The 21,957-nt window shown below is 34.7% G+C and overlaps 4 protein-coding genes across 5 annotated transcripts; all 4 read left to right on the top strand.

Moving 5' to 3' along the window:
* The first annotated feature begins 1,171 nt into the window (after positions 1–1,171).
* Positions 1,172–3,388, top strand: LOC107432641 (MATH domain and coiled-coil domain-containing protein At3g58370). The gene is made up of 6 exons (XM_060812850.1): positions 1,172–1,255; positions 1,407–1,536; positions 1,659–1,828; positions 2,395–2,668; positions 2,784–2,953; positions 3,030–3,388. Exons 1-6 carry the CDS (start codon positions 1,225–1,227, stop codon positions 3,173–3,175), a joined length of 921 nt encoding a protein of 306 aa, XP_060668833.1. The 5' UTR covers positions 1,172–1,224; the 3' UTR covers positions 3,176–3,388.
* A 5,160-nt stretch (positions 3,389–8,548) lies between these two features.
* LOC107432647 (UTP:RNA uridylyltransferase 1) lies at positions 8,549–14,441 on the top strand. Of its 2 annotated transcripts, XM_016043832.4 has the most exons (6): positions 8,550–9,799; positions 10,128–10,496; positions 10,791–11,014; positions 11,243–11,306; positions 12,234–12,430; positions 13,940–14,441. In XM_016043832.4, the coding sequence occupies exons 1-6, from the start codon at positions 8,651–8,653 to the stop codon at positions 14,148–14,150; spliced, it is 2,214 nt and encodes a 737-aa protein (XP_015899318.3). In that variant the 5' UTR covers positions 8,550–8,650; the 3' UTR covers positions 14,151–14,441. The 2 variants fall into 2 exon arrangements, with proteins under 2 accessions (XP_048321121.2, XP_015899318.3); XM_048465164.2 differs by lacking the exons at positions 12,234–12,430; positions 13,940–14,441 and adding an exon at positions 11,851–12,216 and having other exon boundaries at positions 8,549–9,799.
* A 140-nt stretch (positions 14,442–14,581) lies between these two features.
* LOC107432627 (glyoxylate/hydroxypyruvate reductase HPR3-like) lies at positions 14,582–16,728 on the top strand. Its single transcript, XM_060812646.1, has 2 exons — positions 14,582–15,553; positions 16,209–16,728. The coding sequence occupies exons 1-2, from the start codon at positions 15,298–15,300 to the stop codon at positions 16,364–16,366; spliced, it is 414 nt and encodes a 137-aa protein (XP_060668629.1). The 5' UTR covers positions 14,582–15,297; the 3' UTR covers positions 16,367–16,728.
* Positions 16,729–19,417: 2,689 nt separating this feature from the next.
* Positions 19,418–21,881, top strand: LOC107432636 (glyoxylate/hydroxypyruvate reductase HPR3-like). The gene is made up of 3 exons (XM_048466145.2): positions 19,418–20,043; positions 20,823–21,361; positions 21,630–21,881. Exons 1-2 carry the CDS (start codon positions 19,558–19,560, stop codon positions 21,345–21,347), a joined length of 1,011 nt encoding a protein of 336 aa, XP_048322102.1. The 5' UTR covers positions 19,418–19,557; the 3' UTR covers positions 21,348–21,361; positions 21,630–21,881.
* The last annotated feature ends 76 nt before the right edge of the window (positions 21,882–21,957 follow it).

Consider the following 21,957-nt stretch of genomic DNA (forward strand, 5'->3'; position numbering starts at 1 on the left):
AGATTAATTTGACGATTATGATGAATTCATTGAGTAATGATTTTTTAATTTAATTGATTGTCATAAAATTAATTGAAGCTTATCAAAATTCATTGGAACATTATAAAATTAGTTTGGATATTACAAAATTAATTGATGGAATTAAATAGTTAATTGAATTCACCCTTTCATGGATGAGTATAAATTAATGTCCATTCTTAATTTTCAGAGTGTGGAATTTCGATAGAAACTCTTGAACTTTCATTCTACATGTCTATCCAGAAACTTGTAGCAAGTCATAGGTTTCAGTGTGATAGAGGAATTCAAGTTCACTAGAGAGAAGCTCCAAAAGTGTAAGATTTTGACGTTTCTGTTAGTTTGTTATATTATAGGAGACAGATACATTTGAATTTACAAGCACCAGTGAGAAGTAAATCTGTCATAAAAAGATTGTATAGAACAGAGGCCTTAGGCTCAAATTCCAAATTCTTTTTCCATATTTTATGGTTAACAAGTACTTTTTATTAGTATTTTTTTATTAATATGTTTTGTATATTAATATTTTGTTCATCATTTTTTAATTTGGCCCATAACATGTATTTTAGCTTTTTCTGTATATTAAATTTTGCAAGCTTATTATCTTAAGCTTAATATTTGCAATTTATTTATGCCCCATTTCCTTTCTATTATGTTTATTATTTTATGCATATTATATTTTTATATAATATTTTTAACAGACGGGGGGTCCAAGTGATTTCTTAATTTTAGAATAGATATAATATTAATTATTTTACTAACCTTGATTCCGTTTTCCATCTTATAACTTATAGAACCATCTGTACACATCAAGTGGGGAGTGTTAAAAATTAGAAAAAGAGTGAATACGATGTGTGGGTTTTCTTGGAAAACAAATTAAAAGACGCTTTAATTTGTTGATAGAACAAAGAAAGATAGATGCCTGGCTTGTGTTGTGTGAGCATATGTAAATAGTACGATGTTCATTGACACAATAGAAGACAAGACAATTATAAACTATTACCTTAACACATAAAGCATATATTCTTGTAAAGCAGATCAGAATATGGATACCTTTTTCCTTGCCAAAAAGGCAATCCACATCATCATCTTGAAGCAAAGAAATTGCAGTTCTATCCTTGACTCCTTAAAAAGCAGACAATGCTTTTGGATTGTTGCATCAAACATTCTAGGCAGTTGGCAGTTGGTGGTTAATTTCATTTCTATGCTATGGGCAGTCTCAGCTTTGACGTCCAAGAAGGTAACTAACTAGTTCTTTCTCCAACTAAAATGAGAAGATGACAAAACTATCATATAGTTAACCAACTCTATACTATTAATTACTCCTTAATTTTATAGCTCAAAAACTTTTCTCATATTAGCTCATTATCTTTTATCTTATTAAACTTCAGGTGTTTCAAGATTAATCTCTGCGGCACCGCCAACCCATTACAATCTCAAAATAAATAACTTTTCCTCACTAGCAAAGAATTCAATAGATAGATATGAATCAGGGGAATTCCAAGCAGGAGGCTACAAATGGTAGGTACACCGTACACATGCGCATTTTTTGTTTCTCATTTGGATTGGATTGATGGGGACAATATTAATCTTTCATACTCCGAATATATATATATATATATATATATGTTTTACAATTACAGGAAGTTGGTTGTGTACCCAAATGGAAACAAGAATAAGAATGAGAAAGAACACGTTTCCGTTTACTTGGCAATGGTAAAAGAAAATTCGCTCCCGACCGGTTGGCAAGTGTATGCTAAATTCAGCTTGTTTCTGCTTGATCAGAACAACGACAACTACATCGTTCTTCGATGTATGTCTTTTTCATAACTTCTTCCATCTTCCATGTCTTCTTTTTAAACCTGCCACTTGGAAATGTTTGGTTTAGAATAAAATATGTATTCCTGTGATAGTATTTTATCTAGATGGAATTTTAAAATTGAATTTATCTATTTTTAAGAAATTTTAATTTTTTAAAATAAAGAATTGTTGTTCTTTTTAAAAATTATTCTTTAAAATAAAGGAATAAAAAACAAATGCTACTTTAAATTGATTTTCCTTTTTTTTTTTTTCATGCTTCAATTTTTTTTACACTGCGTATTTTTTCCTTCTTTCTTCTTCTTCTTCTTTTTTTTTTTTTTTTTTTTTTTTTTTTCCTTCCGCTACATTTTTGTTTTTTTTTTTAAATTTTATTTTATTGCTAACAAATTAAAGAATAGGAATAGCTATCTTATTCCACCATTTTTTATTTTTTAAAATTATTAATCCTTTTTTTTTATTAGCAATATTTATTCTATCAACCAACGACATCCTAATCTCCATAAATTAATAAGTTTCTTACATATATATATATATATATATATATATACAATGATGCAGTGGAAAGGGAAAGGCGGTTTAACAGATCGAAGCTTGAATGGGGATTTGATAAATTTATCTCTCTTAAAGCTTTTAATGAAGAAAGTAATGGGTTTCTGGTGGATGATACTTGTGAATTTGGGGCTGAAGTCTTTCTGAGCACAGGCAAAGGAGAGTGTCTGTCAATGAGTAAGGATGCCATTATGAACAAGCATGTGTGGAGGGTTGAGAATTTTTCTAAGTTAGTTGCAGCAGGCAATGACTCCATAACTTTCAACGCTGGAGATCACACATGGTATCTCATTTTCTCTATCACTCCCTCTGTTTGAAATCAATGTCAGATTTTAGACCTTTTTTTATTTTTTTATTTTTGGGTTACCATTTGATCATATGTACTTGGGCTGTTTCAGGAAGATAAAGCTGTATCCCAGAGGAAAAGGCAATGGATTGGGCACTCATCTTTCTCTTTATTTGGCCCTCTCTAATCCAACAACTCTGCCTCCTGGCACTAAAATATATGCAAACTTCACCCTGCGCGTTCTATGCCGCCTGGGTTCCGAATACGATCACTATGCAAAAGGTAAAAAAAATAAAAATAAAAATAAAAATTTCTACGTGCGTGATTTATCTGAACAGGTGGTTCGGGTTGTTTGCAGTTAGTAAGTGGTTCAGTGCCTCAGATTATGAGCATGGTTGGTCCAGATTCATGACACTGCCCTACTTCACCGGCTATTTTCTGATTACAGATACTTGCACTGTTGAGGCAGAAGTTACCGTCCATGGAGTTGCTGGCGCACTGTAAATTAAACCATAAGCTACTTTGTATCAAACTTTAGCAATATAAAAATAATCTGTCTCTAATATAATATGAAGTTGGACTTGTCAATTTATAATTATTATCAACTTTGTTTGAATGTCTACTTTCATATATATACTTGGTTTGCTTACCAAAAACATCATCCAATATATGATTGAGATACAGTTGATATAGAACCTCAGTTTATTCAAACCTCACTACACGCTCAAAGTACCAGCTGGTTAATCTTTGTTTGCTTAATACTTTTGACCAGGATCTATAGCAAAATTAGATCTTTCTCCACATTTAATGTGCCCTATTTAATTTAAAAACAGTTTATATCTGAAAGATTACTTCCAAGGTCCGATTACACCAAACTTTTTATACTTTAATTGCTCTCGGTGTAGTTTCCAATTTTTCGGTGTCAGCAATGCTGAAGATTTCCATCGAGTAGTTAGTTTCATTGGTAAAAAGCACATAGTTTGTTTGTTTGTTTGTTTTTTTTTTTTTTTTTTTTTTTTTTTCTCCCTATACTACATTCGTAAATTTATAAAAATACCCTTTTTCAATAAATATTCGGTAATATAAATTATTCAGGACACATCAACCAAATAATATTGTTGTTCAATGTATATCAACTAAACAACATATAGATGTGTTCAATTGACAATAATTAAAAGTACTTTTGACCTTTAAATAATATTTTTTTATGGTTAAAGCATTGAAATTACATATACATTTTATTAATTATTTTAAATATAATTACATTTGACAAAGGAGATTTAAATATTCTCAAAGGCTCCAACCTTAAACATATATTCCTGTAAATTTTTATTTTATAAATGTGTTTAAGGTTTAAATATTTTTGTAAATTAAAAATTCTTCAACAAATATAATTATATTTAAAATAATTTAATGAAATTTATTAATATATTCTACTCAACTTAGATTAAATATTTGTTACTTTTGTTATAAAAAAATAATTAGTTTTCAATATAAAAAATATGTTTAGATCCAGTTAAATAAACATATTAATAACACGTACTGAACAATTTTTCAATTGAAATTTGATGGATACTGGAAAATGTGTTTTTGATTATTTAATAAAAGAAAGTGGAAGAAGAAAATTTAATTGCGTAAAAAGAATGACCATTTATTATTATCATTATTTTTTGCCTTATTATTAACAAATAGTCAAAAGATACATATTTTGGTCAATAAACATTATTTTTATAATTAATAGTAGTAGTATTTAGATTATTTTTCGAGTTTAATTCTAAATGGTATTTTTATATTTTTAAAGTAAAAAATAGTCAAAAGAAGATGCGTTGTGTCAATGAATATTGTTTTTATCGTAGGCCCAAAGAAAGATAAAAGCAAAGTATTGTTTAGTTTCTAGGGATCATAATATTCACATTATAAAAGATGCTAGGTTTCTAGGCTTGAGCTTTCTGAATCTTTTGTAAATAAATTATAAAGTTGTCACTTCAATATGTAATTAAAAATTTAGAAAAAAAAATATTGAGATTCTAAATATTTTGGGGTTTTAAATGATATGATAATTTGTCACTCTACAAACAAAAAAATTTAAGTCAATGGTTGCTATGGGAAAATTTAGGGAATCATGAACTTAATAACATTTGGATTTTTTTTTATTAAATTAAAAAGGAATATGTGAATTTTTTTTTTTTTTTTGCTAAAAGGAATATAGTGATTTTGAGTGTTTAAGGATCAAATCCAATTTATAACAATAAGATTTTGATTAAAAAAAAACTTTTATTATTGCAACAAAAAAAATTGGTAAAAATTCACAAAATGACTTTTGCCTTTGGCCATATTTGAACCATAGAAAAATATATGATCAATGGAAAAAAACCAAAAAAAAAAAAAAAAAAAAGACTAGAGAAAAATATTTGAGTTTTGGTGTCAGGACCCATCCAGAATTCCTTCCCCGGAACCCTAGACAGCCCTGATCCCAGGGAAACCCTACCGGACCCTCCAACGGAAAATCCGACAGAGCCTCCCCTAAGGGATTTACTTACCACAAACTACCTGCACTGAAAACACACTTCTATAAACATCTCCTTATTCCTCCCACAAGCTACAACTGATTCCACAAATTCCAGCACTTCTCAAAAGCAACAACAGTCCAGTGCATAAATAAAACAGAAATATCCCAATAGTATACAGAGCTTTAAGAAGTGCTAAACAACAGAAATACAACAAGGCTGAAAGAAATAATACACTGAAATGAAAGAGTACAAAGAACTTCTCGAAACACAACAGCAGCGGAAAACTTGGTTCGCTCCGGAAGAACGCCTACCACCACTTGCACCTAAGGGAACGGAATTTAAGAGTGTGAGATGCTAATCATCTTCGTGAGTAACCCGAACTACTGAACACCTTTTTGCGATAATAAAAATAATAGTAATAGCAATTAAGGAATAGAACAAATACCAGCAATTAATAAATAAATAATAATTACTGTTGGAAAATAATAATTTCCCTCAAAACTCTCACCAATCGCTCCGTTTGAAATGTTCCCTTTTTAAAACCTTTTCGCAAAACCCAATGTGCATACCTCCCAAAAACCAAGGGATTAAATAATTTAACAACAACAATTAAATAAATAAATACCCCAAATATAATTTAAAATGTAATAAATTATGGTAAATAATTTTGAACACCTTTGGGGTTTAAACCATTATTTACAATTTACAATTTACACCGACGCACCACACCATATACCGGTGATGCCCTCCGATACCCAGCGTCCCGAGCACCGACTGGCGGGGGGGTTAAAGAGAGAAACCTGCAGCGGTCACTTCGGCGTCCCGACAGTACCAACTGCTAAAAACCATCACCCGGCCAAGGAGGGGGGCGGCTGTGGCCAATAACAACTTGCCTGCCCACGGTCCAATGGCAACTCACGGGTGAAATAAAAACCGCACGCTAAACCATATAATAACCGTGTGCTAAACCACGTGTCCATACACCATACACCAGAACACCAATACTGTATGAGTGCGTCTAAAAATAAACATAAGTAACCAACCATACCGTTTTTCCAAAAACCACCGTGGGAAGTATACCAAATTTTCACAAAACACCATCCCACATATTTTTATTTAACCAACCCGGTACGAAACAGCGATAACAACAAACAACGATTTTCTCGAAATATGAGATGCAACCATAAAAATACCGCGGGCATAATTTATAAAATTTAACCAAATATTTTCATAAAATATTTAACCCAATTATGCCCGAGAAATCACATTTGAAACCATGTAAAATTAATACCGAAACATACCTTGCTCATGCATAACAAATAAATTAAATTAAACCGCATTAAAACCATAATTCAACCACACCACATGAGCATAATTTAAATACTAAATTAAATACCAATTAAATATAATTAATTGCCCAAAATAATTTTTGAAGGTGGGTCACTCACCTGGAGCACGCAAATCAACTAAGATCCTCCTCGGGATCAACTCCACTACTCGCGCGTGCACCTAAACAACCACAGTGCACAAACCAAAAATATTAATATTTTATTCGGGTAATTCCCAAATGGATACCCGGGGAGCGAACAGCAAGCGACATCTAAAGGGTTACGAGTTATATACCGAATCGAAGCTCGCGTGATGAGGATCACGGATTCGGTCTTACTTTCCGGTGATCGGACCCGACGAGGTCGGAATCTCGCCGAAAAGCTTTTCGAATTTTGGCTCCGCAATTCTCCCAAACCGTCGCGAATTGGCGGAAACGGAAGCCCGATTCGGATTTAGGAGGTCGAACACAGTTCACTGGAGCTGGCCGGAATTTCGGGTACTCGCCGGAACAGTATTTTCCGGCAAGCCGCCACGGTTACCGACAATCGTCGCCGGCGGCGGCGCGTGCGGTGGCCGTTGGTCGTGAAATTTTGCAGACTTGCAGATCTTGAGGAGAGCAACCCAACGGGACCGGCGGTGAGCAAAACGGAGGCCGGACGGCGGAGAAATCTCGGTTTGAAGATTTCCGGCCCCTCGCCGGAAAACGCTCCAATCCCGGCGGGTCGGTGGTCCGATGGCCGTGATTTTTGGTGGGTCGGCCGGACTTGAGGAGAGGATGAAGGCTAGCTGGCGCGTGTGGTCGGAAAATGGCCGGAAAAGGGTCGATTTGCGGTGGCCGGCGGTGGAGGGGAAAAACTCGCCGCCGAACTTCGGAGCTCCGATCCGGGCGCGTCCGGCGGCCGTTCGCCGTGAAATTTGGAGGTTTTGCCGGAAATGAGGGGAGCAACGTTGCTGGCCGGCGCGTGTACTGTAGATCGGCCGGAACAGTGGAAAATTTCGGTGGCCGGCGGTCCTCTCTCTCTCTCTCTCTCTCTCCTCTCTCTCTTTCTCTCTCTTCCCCGAGACTTTTAACAAATAAAAACCCTTGCGTGACACTGTTCATGCCACGTGGACCAATCAGAAGCTGACACGTGGCATTTCACTGTTCACCGACCTAAAAACGTTAAAATAATACGGTATCCGGTAAACTTCAAACGTCCATAACTTTTTAACCGGATGTCCGTTTTGAGCGTGCCGCTAGTCTGTGAACTCGTATCGACGAGCACTTCACAACCACGCATGAGTCAAAGCTCAATTCCCCATAAACAAAAAGTCAATCCCGGCACTCTTTGGACAGTTTAGACCGCAACTTGTTTCGTCCATAACTTTCAAACCGTAGCTCCGTTTTCGACGTGCTACCAGTCTACGAACTCGTGGCATCGTGCACTTCGCCACGGTACCCTGGTCAATTCGAAATTCCCACCGAGTCAAAAAGTCAACTTTTGACCCTCTTCGGTCAATGGTCAACGGTCAACCTCGGTCAACATGCACGAACTTCGGTGCGATTTGGGACGGGATGTTACATTTGGTGCATCTCACTATTAGTATTCAAAAGTTTTTTTTTAATAAATATTCATTAACTAGGCATCCATTAGTGATATTACAATTTTTAATCATCCATAAAAACGAACATTGAAAATTTTATATAAGCATGTGGATTCCACTAATTTATTTAATTTAAAGATTAGCTTCTTTCTTTTAAAAATATTCTGAGAGAAAATTCTAATTAGTCATTTTAAGACTTATGAAAAACATAAAATTAATTATATCATATCACATGCGTTTTTTATGCATTTAGATTCTTTTTCATCAGTAGCGGTATATATCCAGTGCAGTTAAAAAGTATTTGAATCCAACGGTTTGAAAAAAAAGAAAAGAAAAAGCTAAAGTGTTGATCAAAACGTTCTTAAATTACACATTTACACCTTAGAATATTCCCTAAAAATTGTAATTTAATTTTAATTATTTAATTAATTAATTAAAATTTTCATTTTACAAAACTTCTGTTCTGAAGCACTCTCTGAGTGAGTTCCTTAGTGTGTAGGTAGAGAATAGAAAGGACCGTCGAAGGTCGACGAGAGACGGACGGCCAACGCGCGAAATGAACAGTGGGGGTAACGCGCCGCCTCCGTCGGACTCGAACGGCGGTGAGTTTCTCCTCTCTTTGCTCCAGAGACCCAATTACCAAAATACCCACCGTTTCCAACCCCAAACCAACTCTTCTTCTCCTCCGCCGCCGCCGGTACAGCCATCTCATCAGCCGCCTCAACCTGTCGTCCTCGATCCTGCCGTTGCTGCCGTCGGGCCCACCCTTCCTTTCCCGCCTCCATCATCATGGCCATCCAACGGCCGAGATCTCCCCCATCATCCTCACTGGCCAGTGCCCCTCGGTGTCTCCCCTCCTTTCCCTTCCAATGGCTTTCTAGGGTTTCCTCATAACCTTTTCCCTCCTCCCGCGAATCATCAATTTCCTGGGAATCAAATTCCTGCAAACCCTAGCAGTGACGATTTCAGGAGGCTAGGGTTTCCGGGTTCCAATAGTATGGTTCAGAATCTCGTCCACCACAACCATGAACTTGAGCACAAGCTCAAGTTCGGTTCTTTTACAAGTGACATTCGAGTTCCCGAAGAGCTGAGCAACGGGCTGGATAGAAATGGCCGATTGGGTTCGAATCTTGATGCGGTTCGGCATGGAAATTGTGATTCATGGGAGCAAGAACGAAGAGGTGGTGGTGGTGGAGGAGGTGGCAGTGGTGGTGGGAGGGGAAAACAGCATACTAGGACCACGCCGCCGCCGGGATTCCCGAGCCGGCCGATAGGAGGAGCAGGAGGAGGAGGGAATTGGGATTCTGCGAATAGAGATAGAGGGAGAGGCATAAACCACAATGTCGATAGGGAAAAGATTAGTTCTGATGAATTTGTGAGTAACAGGGATGTCTTTTCAGCTGAGGCTGTTAGAATTAGAGGTGATAAGTTTAATGGATTGGGACTCAGAGCACAGCTTGATCGTCCTGGACCTCCATCCGGGAGCAGTCTGCATTCAGTTTCGGTTTCGGATGTTGAAGATTCTTTCATGAATTTGGAGAATGGGAATTTTGAAGTCAGGGATGGACATAGGCAACAGTTACCTGTTGGTGCTGGTGAACGTGAAATTGATGACATTGGAGAACGGCTTGTCGGTTCCTTGTTGATCGAGGAGGAATCTGATGATAAGAATGAATCTAAGCAACATCAGCATTCTCGAGAAAAGGTTAACTTATTTACCCTACTGGGTTGTTGCTTTATAGTTCATGTAATTTTGTTTAAAGGGTTTTGAATATAATAGGAATTTTATGAAGTAAGATGATCGTTAATGAGTTGAAGTTTATGATTAAAATGCACTTACAATGTGACTGGATTTGGTGCTCAGCTGCTAGTTAGGCAAAATGGTATATTAGAAAAAAAAAAATTTGATAATTGAATGTTCTTGTTATGTTTTTAGTGTGGGATAATCAATTTCAAGGGAAAAAACTTGATTTTTAAGATTTAAAGCAATAAGTAGTTTGAATTTGAGGTTGACTTAATGTTTTTATCATTAGGATTCAAGGTCAGATGGCAGAGGACAGCATCTACTTAGCCAAAGGATGAGAAACTACAAGCGACAGATGCGATGTAGGTGTGACATAGAAAGACTGAATGCTCCTTTTCTTGCAATTGTTGAGTCACTTATACCAGCTGAAGAAGAAAAGGCTAAGCAGAACCAATTGTTAACATTATTGGAGAAGCTCATCTGCAGAGAATGGCCTGAAGCGCGGCTCTACCTTTATGGGTCATGTGCCAACTCGTTTGGATTTTCTAATAGTGATATTGATCTCTGTCTTGCAATTGGGGATGCAGATATCAACAAGTCTGAGATCTTAATAAAGTTGGCAGATATCTTGCAATCCGATAATCTCCAAAATGTGCAGGTGACTTAGATTGTTTTATGCTTCATTGCTATGATTAGCTTTTATAGACAAGCTTCGTTTGTGGACAAGTCCAATATTAGATTTACATTTTTATAATGCTCTGTAAAGCAAATTATTACGTGTAGTACTAAACATTAGCATATGGTGGGATGCTTGTGGAATAATGAATCATCAGTTCAAGCATCCGTATGGGCCCTTCATTCTTTTTTCTTTTGTCTTTATGAAATCTAATTCCATTTTATTTGTCTTTGTTATTGTTTTACATGGATTTTCTTAACTGAAGTTTGTTTTCAGGCACTTACTCGTGCTAGAGTCCCCATAGTAAAGCTTATGGATCCCGTGACTGGAATCTCATGTGACATATGCATTAACAATGTTTTAGCTGTTGTCAATACAAGGCTTCTACGGGACTATGCAAGAATAGATGCAAGATTACGACAGTTGGCTTTTATTGTAAAACATTGGGCGAAGTCGAGAGGAGTCAATGAAACTTACCAAGGAACACTATCTAGCTATGCGTAAGTTAGTTTTCAAATCTACTTGAATTCCCTATCTTAGTAATGAAAATTCTGAGTAAGAGACAGCAGTTATTGTCATAATTTGACTGATTGACCTTTGACATAAGATAGTTGCATTGTAAAATGCTGCTCATCTGATTAGTAACCCAGCTTGCTAATGTCAAATTTGGATATATTGTTGTCCTTGTTCCTAATATTGTTTTGCTAACTTTTCAATTTTCTTTTCAGTTATGTTTTAATGTGCATTCATTTCTTACAACAGCGAAAACCTGCTATCCTTCCATGCTTACAGGTGTGCCTTCAATTAATGTGCTTCCGAATTCCGATGGTTCTATCAGTGTATTTGCAATGGTTCTATCACTGTGTCTATATAATATATAAAGTAGCTCTTATAATTCTTGCTATATACTGAGCAAAATAATTAATAAGTTCTCAAATCAGATGGTTCTATCAGTGTATTTGCAATGGTTCTATCACTGTGTCTATATAATATAGAAAGTAGCTCTTATAATTCTTGCTATATACTGAGCAAAATAATTAATAAGTTCTCAAAATCATTCTTTAAGTCTTGCTTGGTTATTCATTTGGGGATGCGACTTTTCTCCAACTGCTATTGTTGATTAGAATGTGCCTCCTGGTGTAGGGTATATGTCACAGGCTTTAGTATGCTAAAACTGATTTGATGTTAAATATTTATAAACAGAGGAAGGAGTGGGGTTGTTCTCTTTAAGGTTGAAAGTGAGAAAGGAAGGATGAATTGTTCGTAAATTAACTGTGTGCATGCTAATTCACATTTGTGTTAAATGGAATTAACTAAGAGATGATGTTATTTGCAGATCTCTTCAAAGTTTTGACACTGTTCTTATTAAAAGAGGTTTGGGAATCACATTTATACTTCGGTAAAAGTTGAAGCTTTTGAAAAATTTTACCTTATTTTATCAATTGGTTTCTGAATGATTATGGCACAGTATTGTTATATAATTAAGTTTGTAGGCCTTGGGTCTTTCATGGTACAATTTATTTTACAGTGTCATAACCAGTTATGGCCTCAAAGTTTGTGTGCAACTATTTCATTTGCAAAATACTCATTGTTTTCTTCTTCTTCTTCCTCTTCCTTTTTCTTTCTTCTGTTTTTTGGGGCTTGGGTGATTGGAAATAAAATATCTTGTTTCTATCGCATTTGATAGCTTCTCTTGTCTTGGTTGTTATTCGATTTCAGGGAATGGAGGCTACGTACTCTGTAACTATTGATAATGTTGAATGTGCTTACTTTGATCAAGTTGAGATGCTCCGTGATTTTGGATCCCGGAACAGGGAAACTGTTGCTCAACTTGTATGGGAATTTTTCAACTATTGGGCATATCGCCATGATTATACAGATTCTGTTGTATCTGTTCGTACAGGAAATATTATAAGGTGAGATGGAATCCGGTACCTTTAATTAGAATGATGTATATGCTTGAAATTTATATGTTGTTACTATATCATCCTGGTTGGCATCTTACTTACATGCAAGATACTGTATATGGATCTTCTCTCTTGGTGGGATGCAGACCCTGAATTTGATGAATGCCTTTAGATTTCTCTCTTCAAATTTTCCATTGCAAGTACTTGTGATGAGGTTGAGGATTAGAAAACATCTAATTATATTTTTGTGTTAACACTTCTCTTGGGTTGTAAAATGAAGTAATATTTATGTTTTTCTCATGAAACTTGAGTGGTATTTTAAGGGATGATGAATATGTGATGTATATGTTAATATATTTGGACTAAGGAATATATTGTTTGAAAGGATACACATTCTTTGAATTAGCATGCTTCTTTTTTTGGATGTTAACTATGTTTCAGCAAACTGAATAACTATATGAAGTATAGATATGATTTCAAATTTATTGAATCTATCACTTTCTACAAGCAAAATCTGTGTCTTCTATATGTTGTCTCCGTGGGACTTTGTAATATTGATAAATTCCACGGGCTGATTGTGTCTATCTGACTACAAATTAGATGGTCTAATGCACCTTTTACTTCATAATAAAAAAAGAAAAGAAAAAAAAAAAAAAAGGTGCTCATCTGGAAGTATAAGCGCCATATGGTAAGATTGATGTTCTCTCTTTGCTGGACAAGTTATGGGGTCTTGATGTGACTGTAAAACCTGTTTAACTTTGAAAATAAAAAATGTGTGCTGGCTTATTGAAATATTGTCATTTTTGCCTCCACAAACAAAGGCTGATATGGGAAAGTAAGTTCTGTTATTGTTTATCATTGTTTATTCTTGTATAGGTAGATAGGTAGAGAAAATAGCTAAGTGTTTTTGGGACAGCATTGTTAGAATTGGTGTATCATTTGGTAACAAGGAGTAGACCCCCAATATAGGGTTCTGAGAGTATGTCATTTCTTAAGTTTCATTCTGAGTGTGACTTGGCTTTTAGTTGAGTTTATTCTGATAAGTATGGCAATACCTATTGTCGACTAGTTTCCGAAAGTATAATACCTATTGTCAACTGGTTACCGAAAGTATAATATGCAGTTATATTTTTACCGTAAAATTTCTTAGTCTGTTTCTATCCTATGAAGCATGAAAAGTTATGAAAATTTCCTAATAAATTTAACTCATTATTGACTCTCTGAGATCTCTAGTGTGGTTACATCTGTGAATATTCAACTTCGGTATTTTTGCATCATGAACGTCTCTACTTTAATATCGTTATGAAAGCGTATCTCTACTCTGTTTTATATAACATCTTGTGTAAAGTAGCGAGCATATATTTTTAATTAGCAAGTAGCTCTTTTCCTTGAACCTCTAAAAATGCTCTTAAAATCATTGTTTTAATATCCTGAACAGTGTGCAAAGTTAAATGAAGATAATTGTGGATAATATTTATTTCTATCTAACCAAATCTTCCTTGCTGCCTGTACTATCAGCAAACGGGCAAAAGATTGGACAAGGAGGGTTGGTAATGATCGTCATTTGATATGCATAGAGGACCCTTTTGAGGTATCTCATGACCTTGGTCGAGTTGTGGATAAGTACAGCATAAAAGTGCTTAGGGAGGAGTTTGAACGTGCAGCAGACATCTTGCAATATGATCCAAATCCTTGTGTGAAGCTCTTTGAACCCTATATTCCTAGTTGATTTTTTCCCCCTTTTGTTGCTTTTACAAGCATAGCTTTTAGATGTAATTATGGTAAAATACGGTTTGTAAAGTCCAGTTGTTTCATTTTCCGCAGTCCTTTTTGGTTTGATGTTTATAGCCCATGTATTTATTGTTCTAAGCTGTTTACCTAAAACATCTCTTTGCTGTAAGAGTTCCCATTAACGAAGTAAGCTTTTCTGGTCGTGTTTTCCATGTGAAGCTGTTTAGCTTACACATAAATCTTGTAAGAATTTCAGAAAGCAGTGGAATTAAGTGAATTAGTTTTTTCATTGCATTTTTTTTTTTTTTTTCTGTTTTCCAAGTAGTATTTGTAAATGTTGTACTGTTCTAATTTTTTCTATTCCTTTAGTGGTGGAAATAATCTCCCATTTATGGTTGTATGAAGGATGAGAAAACTGCATTTTCATTCCAAAGAATGCTCAAGGATCTTGTTAATGGTTGGATTCCAAAACTCTGCTGCTAGGGTGTATACTTGGTGTGGATTTTGGTATACTGAGGATCTTCTTTGGTATGCACTTAGAATTTCAAATGCGTTTGAAATTTGAATCGTGGAATGATGATTAGCAAAATTTTTAGTTCTTAAGTGGAGCACATACTATTTGCACATTGTCCCATTGAATCTAATGAGTAATAGTAATTTAATATTAAGAGCTACTACTGTATCCGTTGATATGTTTTTTGTTATTATTAGAAAGAAACAATATGTATATTTCGCAGAAGAAAAAAATCAAAATATAACGTCCAAAATAATAGAAAACTTCAATCTCAATTTGTATAAAGCAAGTTTTTAACTAACAAAATGTTGAATTTTGATAAATATATTGCAAAAGAAAGTTTTTGTATTTGTTTATTGCTGTGTTCTGCGAAAGTTTTTTGTTTTATTTTTCTTTTTCTTTTTTGGGTGGGATTAAGAGGGAAAAGAATCCGAAAGTTGATGTAATACGTGTCAAGCAAAACCCACATGCTGCTATGTCAGTTTCGCACGACTGCACTAATGGCTCACCACCACCTCCAACGCCATAGCCAGGAACTTCAAAACCTTCCTAAAGTCATCGTTCTTCTATCACCAGTCGGTTTCAAGCTCTTGGAATCTGAGTACTCCCACAAATTCCACTTCTTGAAGTAATGGGAGTCCCAGCTCTCTTTCTGGACCAGTTCTTGAGCACCCATGCCAGCTCTGTTCAAGCTATGCTCTCCTCCGCAAATGGCCCACTCGTTACAGCCCAGATCCTCCTGATGCTACCGTTGCTCAGGGTCATCGTCACCACCAGCGCCGGCCTCGACCACGTCGACTTGCTCGCCAATGCCGGAAAAGTTTTCTCTGAGGATGTTGCGGATATGGCGGTGGTGATGTTCTCAGAAAGATTTCGGCTGCCGATCGGTATGTGAGATGTGGGATTTGGGCTAGAAATTGAGATTGTCATCTGGGTTCCAAAATTAGCAATCATATATTTCGATATATCTGCTTCTGTCTGTTTCGTGGGAAATATGTTGGAAAATTTCAATTTCACGGACATCATATTTTAGATAGATGTAAAATATACTTGGCAGTTAATTGACTTCTTTCCAGAAAACGTAAAGAAGTTAACCTTTGTATATTGTTTTAAGAATTTTTGGAAACTTGGTTGGGTTATAAACTGAAACTATAATGAATTTTTAATGCACTTGCTTTTGGAAATGATTGCAACTTATGAATAACCTCACCTCGGCTTTTCTTTAATTTAACTGTTTTAAGAATTGCTTTCTCTGTCCGTAGTTTGCTCTAGTTAACTTTGATGAAGATACCAGCTAAACTTGCACTTAATATTGAATATTGAAGTTTGTTTGTCAGTTTTTTTTGGATGGTTCTTCAAAATGTCACAGAATATATATATCGGGATTCAAAGTCAAAACTGAGGAACAAAGTGAAGAAAAAATATATTTATATTCTGTTGGAATTCCTAAAACTGTATGAATAATTTGAAGTTCTTAAAAGTTCAAACTTAGGGGAACTTTCACATATATTTTTATAATTGATAACTTTGATGTTGTTTCAGACTTTCAGTTAGGAGGCAAGCGAGTTGGTACTGTTGGATTGGGAAGCATTGGCTTAGAAGTGGCTAAAAGGCTCGAGGCTTTTTGGCTGCAACATCTTACTCAACTCCAGGAAGGAAAAACCGAATGTCTCGTATCCTTTCCATTCCAACATTCATGAACTTGCAGCTGGTAGTGATGTGTTTGTCATTTGTTGTGCACTCAATGAGCAAACACACCACATGCTCAACAAGGAAGTCATTTTGGCATTGGGAAAGGAGGGAGTCATTGTTAATGTAGGATGTGGGGCCATTGTCGATGAGAAAGAAATTGTGAAGTGTTTGTTGCATGAGAGAGTGGAGGTGCTGGTTTTGACGTGTACGAGAATGAACCTCATGTTCCTAAAGAGCTCTGTAGAATTGATAATGTTTTGCTGTCAACCCATATAGCAGGCTTTACATAGGGAATTATGATGACTTTGTGTGAGCTTGTGGTGGCGAATTTGGAAGCATTCTTCACGAATAAACCATTACCTTCTCTGGTTCTTAATGATTGAATCAATACTCAGTTTGTAAGTGTAGGGTCAACTTGGTAATGAAAATTCTAAGAGACGGTGTTGAATACAAATTTGATATACATAATAAACACCCATTCTAATAGCTTAAGCTTTTGAAATCAATGATAATTTAATATGATATTAGAGTAAAAAATTCTATAAACTTAGGTTTAAATTCCACCACCGTCGTATTGCCTTAAAATTTAAAGAATTTACAAGTACAACCCATTTAAAGATGTTACAAGTGAGGGGAATGTTAAACACAAACTTCATCAAGGTCACATTACCACCTATTTAAAGAGTTAGACATAAACTTTTAAAATTAGTAATAATGTAGTATCTATTGACCTTTGTGATAAGAAATTTGCATCATAAAATGCTCTGCTAATCTAAGTGGTAACATAGCATTGCTGAGGTCAAGTTTGGAAATATTTCTGTCCAATTCTTAATATTTATTTTGCTAACTTTTATTTTTATTTTTTTTAATTATTATTAATTTTTTCCAGTTATGATATGGATTCATTTCTTACAACAGCGAAAACTTGCTATCCTTTCATGCTTACAGGTATGCCTTCTTTCATTGTGCTTCCAATGGTTCTATCAGTGTATTTGCAATGGATCTATCAGTGTATTTGCAGTGTTATAACCAGTTATGGCCTTAAAATTTGTGTTCAACTATTTCATTGGCAAAATGTTCATTTTTTTCTGGACTGGATGATAGGAAATAAACTCTCTTGTTTATATCGCTACATTGCATTTTTTATTTTTTATTTTTTTTTAAAAAAGAGCAGTGGAATTAAGTGAATTATTTTTACATTGCATTTTTTGTTTTTATTTTTTTATTTTTTATTTTTTATTTTTTAAATTATTCTTCTATTTTCTGTTTTCAAATTAGCCTCTGCAAATGTAGTACTGTTATGATTTTTTATTGGTGGAGTGGTGAGAATTAATGCCCCATCTGTGGTCGTATGAAAGATGAGAAAACTGTATTTTCATTCTGAAGAATGCACAAGGATTTTTGTTTATGGTTGGATTGTTAAACTCTCCTGCTAGAGTATGTATATTAGTTGGTGTGGATTTTGGTATACAGAGGATGTTATATTTTTGAGAAAATTATCTCCCGCATTTCACACAGCAAGGCCACTCTAAACATTACCCCCCAAAAAAAATAAAAAATAAAAAATAAAAAAGCAAGCCCTTTCTAAATTATGCATTTGCATCTCAGAATGATTCTATATTTGCAAATTTTGTATTTCTTAAATAAACACATATTTCTTATATTAATGAGCATCATAATTTAGTTGTTATAGTTGACTAATTATTTTATTATATTAACTGTTTTTAAAATTATTTAAATTGAATTAAAATTTATATTAAAAAATAATATAGAATTTTTTAAATTGTGGTTTGTAAAATAAATTAGAAAAAAATTGTCAAAAACAAACAATACAAAATACAGAAAAGATTACTGAACTAGACTTATATAAGTAAACATTTAATTTTTATTCTTATTGTTTTATTGTATATTTTTATTTTTAATATTTTGTAAAATGATTTTTTGTGCGTGGCACGTACGCCAATGCATACGAGATGATCTTGTCCAACTTTTGAGGCCATATGATAAAAACTAATATATGATAAAAACTAATATATAATTTTTTAATTAGTCGAAACTTAAAGTTGCATATGAAATTAACCCTTAGCTAAAAGAAGATATAAATTTTACAAATATATTACATAAGATAAGCTCAAGTTGCAGATGAAATTAAAGCTTAACAAAAAGAACATACAAATTTGAGAAATAGAGTAAACAAGATAAGCTAGTATTTAAAAATTCTCAAAACAAATAAAATAAAATAAAATAAAAATGCATTTACGTCCCCTAATTTGGTGCTTAGATACCAACATTCATCACAAACCTCTATTGCATATAAAAGACATGCAAAAATTTGATCATTTTGAGTTATAAAATCTCATTTTTACCCTATAAACACATAATAAAATAATAAACATATTATAAATATCAAAATATTCATCCAATTTTAGCTATGAAATAATATATATTAAAATATTATTTATTGATATATTTATATATTTTGAATATGAAAAAATAAATTTTTAAATTAATAAATAAATTAAAAAAATAAATTAATTAAATATTATTATATCATTTGAAAAATAAATTTGATAAATATTTTGATAATTTTACCATTATAGATAAAATAAATATCAAATATTCATTTACCACACAAATTTATATTATTTAAATTAATTGCAATTATTGATTTAAAACTTCTTAACTTAATTAGTGATTTTATTTATTTATTTGTAGTGAAAAATGAGAATTTATTAAATAAAAAGGGTTACAGAATCAGCTCTGAGTGGAGAGTTGAACCATGGTGGTCCTTTCCCAATCCTGAATCGGTACAGTTTAAAGCTTCTTTAGCAAAGGCATGTGCCAAACTATTGTTAATACGATGAGTGAAAAGAAAAGAATCCCATGGGAAAATAGAGAGCGCAATACGCTCAATATCCTCATTCATAAAATAAAATTAAAAAAAAAAAAAACCCGATTAATATCGTCAAATAGATGGCCATTAATTCGCTTTAATTTCATTAGTGGTTATTTTATTTGCATGCTTAAATTATTAAATTGTTTCTCTTTCCAGAAAAAAAAAATTTATTAAATGGTTTTTTTTTTGGGAAAAAAATTTGTCAGTTTTTGGGGACGAATTTAGGAGCGACGCACGTGGGCTTCCACCCACAAAACTTAGTGCGAGTTGGGAGTTGTGCTCCGGGAGCACAAAGCCACTCTGATGGCTGACCACCACCATCACCACCACTGCAGCAATAACCAACAACTCCAAAACCTTCCAAAAATCATAGTTCTTCTACCACCAGGCGGCTTCAAGTTCTTGGAATCTGAATACTCCCACAAATTCCACTTCTTGAAGGCATGGGAGTCCCAGCTTTCTATGGATCAGTTCTTGAGCACCCGTGCCAGCTCTGTTCAAGCTATGCTATCCTCCGCCAATGGCCCACTTATCACAGCCCAGATCCTCCAGATGCTACCGTCGCTCAGGGTCATCGTCACCACCAGCGCCGGCCTCGACCACGTCGACTTGCTTGAGTGCCGGAGGCGTGGTATTGCCGTTGCCAATGCTGGAAACGTTTTCTCTGAGGATGTTGCTGATATGGCGGTGGGTTTGTTGATTGATGTGCTCAGAAAGATGTCGGCTGCCGATCGGTATGTGAGATGTGGGATTTGGGCTAGAAATGGAGACTACCATCTGGGTTCCAAAGTTAGTAAATAGTAATCGTAAATTTCGATGCGTTAGCTTTCTCTGTCTGTTTGTTTCCTGGGAAATTTATTGTTTTTCTCGCTTTTGGGAAGAAATTGGGTTCTGGGGTAAACAGATTTTCTTCTTCGGAAAAGTTTCAATTTTTGGATCTGACTTCTAACATAAATTTGACTTCTTTTCACGGACGGGATATTGTAATTGGATGTAAAATATACTTGGAGTTAAACGGCTTCTTTCCAGAAAACCTGAAGAAGAAATTAAGCTTTGGGAATGGTTTAAGAAGTTAGCTTTGGGAATAGTTTAAGAAGTTTTGGAAAATTGGTTTCAATTTTGAACTGGAATAATTTATAATGAAATTTTAATGTATTTGCTTTTGGAAATGATTTGAACTCACCGGATAGCCTTAGTTTTTATAATTCAACAGTTTGGGGAAATTATTGCTTTCTCTTTTTTCTAGTTTGCTTAAGTTGACTTTGGTGAAGAAAGATCTCAAAATGGAAAATTGGCTTATTATTCTTCGTCTGGTCTTCAAAAAGTCACAAGACTATATACTAGGGAGCATTCAAAGTCAAAAATGAGGACACCTCGTAAATTGAAACTAGTGAAAGATAAATAAATAAATAAAAATGAAAAAAAAAAAAGAAAAAGAAAAGGACAAAAAAGTCTGTTAGAATTCTTAAAACTGTATGAATAATTTGAAGTTCAAAGTTAAAGAACTTGGTGGAAATTTCGTAACTTTTTGTTCTAATTGATATTGTTTATGTTGTTTCGAATTTCAGTTGAGAGGCAAGCGAGTTGGCATCGTTGGATTGGGAAGCATTGGTTTAGAAGTGGCAAAAAGGCTTGAGGCCTTTGGCTGCAGCATCTTATACAACTCAAGGAAAGAAAAACCAAATGTTTCATATCCTTTCTATTCCAACATTCATGAACTTGCAGCTAATAGCGATGTGCTTGTCATTTGTTGTGCATTGAATGAGCAAACACACCACATCGTCAACAGGGAAGTCATGTTGGCACTGGGAAAAGAGGGAGTCATTGTTAATGTTGCACGAGGGGCAATTGTCGACGAGAAAGAAATGGTGAAGTGTTTGTTGCATGGAGAGATTGGAGGTGCTGGTTTGGATGTGTATGAGCACGAACCTCATGTCCCTAAAGAGCTCCTTACGATGGATAACGTTGTGCTATCACCCCATGGAGCTGTCTCTACGTTGGGAAGTGTCATGGCTTTGCGTGAGCTTGTGGCGGCAAATTTTGAAGCATTCTTCTCGAACAGACCATTACTTTCTCTGGTTGTTAATGATTGAATCAACACTCACTTGTAAGTGAAGTGTGCTCATTGTTTGCCGAAGCATCTAGATTAAGGCTCTGTTTCTTTGGATCTGAGTTTCTGTTAGATTTTCTACCGATTATTTTGATATTTTATCTACTGCAAAAATCTTCTTTTCATAAATGCCAGTACAAAAGTTTCTTGCCAAGCTGGTTACTTTTCTATCTCAACAGAAAGTGAATAAAAGCCCCCATGAAAAGGCATTGCGTTCTTTCGTTTTATTTGGCTGATTGCAAAACATTTTTCTTTCTGGGTGCAGGATATGATAAGCTGCAGAAATTAAAGAGTCAATTAGAGAACTCCAGGATATGGAGAATTGTCATATCATTGTTTGTGGTAGTTTTGATTTTGGGGCTTGAGATCGGTACCAAATTTGTGAAACTCTGTATAAAGCATTGTAGATTGGTCGATGAGTCCCAAATTTGTGAAACTCTGTATAAAGCATCGTACATTGGTTGGTTGATGAGTTGATCTTCAATTTATGTTCTAAAATTCCATTGGAATCTTAAAATATCTCTCTTAGCTTCTTTTCCTATTTGTAAATCTACATTATTTTCTGCGAGAAAAATTAAGGAAACGGTAGATCA

Source organism: Ziziphus jujuba, chromosome 11 (genome assembly GCF_031755915.1).
Source record: "Ziziphus jujuba cultivar Dongzao chromosome 11, ASM3175591v1".
Lineage (NCBI taxonomy): Eukaryota > Viridiplantae > Streptophyta > Magnoliopsida > Rosales > Rhamnaceae > Ziziphus > Ziziphus jujuba.

Bases quoted from the DNA above. Each gene is read 5' to 3' on its own strand.
- LOC107432641 (XM_060812850.1), top strand. From the start codon at position 1,225: ATGGGCAGTCTCAGCTTTGACGTCCAAGAAG. The intron at 1,256-1,406 runs GTAACTAACTAG...ATTAAACTTCAG, and splicing joins CAGCTTTGACGTCCAAGAAG to GTGTTTCAAGATTAATCTCT. The intron at 1,537-1,658 runs GTAGGTACACCG...TTACAATTACAG, and splicing joins CAAGCAGGAGGCTACAAATG to GAAGTTGGTTGTGTACCCAA.
- LOC107432647 (XM_016043832.4), top strand. From the start codon at position 8,651: ATGAACAGTGGGGGTAACGCGCCGCCTCCGTCGGACTCGAACGGCGGT. The intron at 9,800-10,127 runs GTTAACTTATTT...TTTTATCATTAG, and splicing joins ATCAGCATTCTCGAGAAAAG to GATTCAAGGTCAGATGGCAG. The intron at 10,497-10,790 runs GTGACTTAGATT...GTTTGTTTTCAG, and splicing joins ATAATCTCCAAAATGTGCAG to GCACTTACTCGTGCTAGAGT.
- LOC107432627 (XM_060812646.1), top strand. From the start codon at position 15,298: ATGGGAGTCCCAGCTCTCTTTCTGGACCAGTTCTTGAGCACCCATGCC. The intron at 15,554-16,208 runs GTATGTGAGATG...ATGTTGTTTCAG, and splicing joins AAGATTTCGGCTGCCGATCG to ACTTTCAGTTAGGAGGCAAG.
- LOC107432636 (XM_048466145.2), top strand. From the start codon at position 19,558: ATGGCTGACCACCACCATCACCACCACTGCAGCAATAACCAACAACTC. The intron at 20,044-20,822 runs GTTAGTAAATAG...TTCGAATTTCAG, and splicing joins ACTACCATCTGGGTTCCAAA to TTGAGAGGCAAGCGAGTTGG.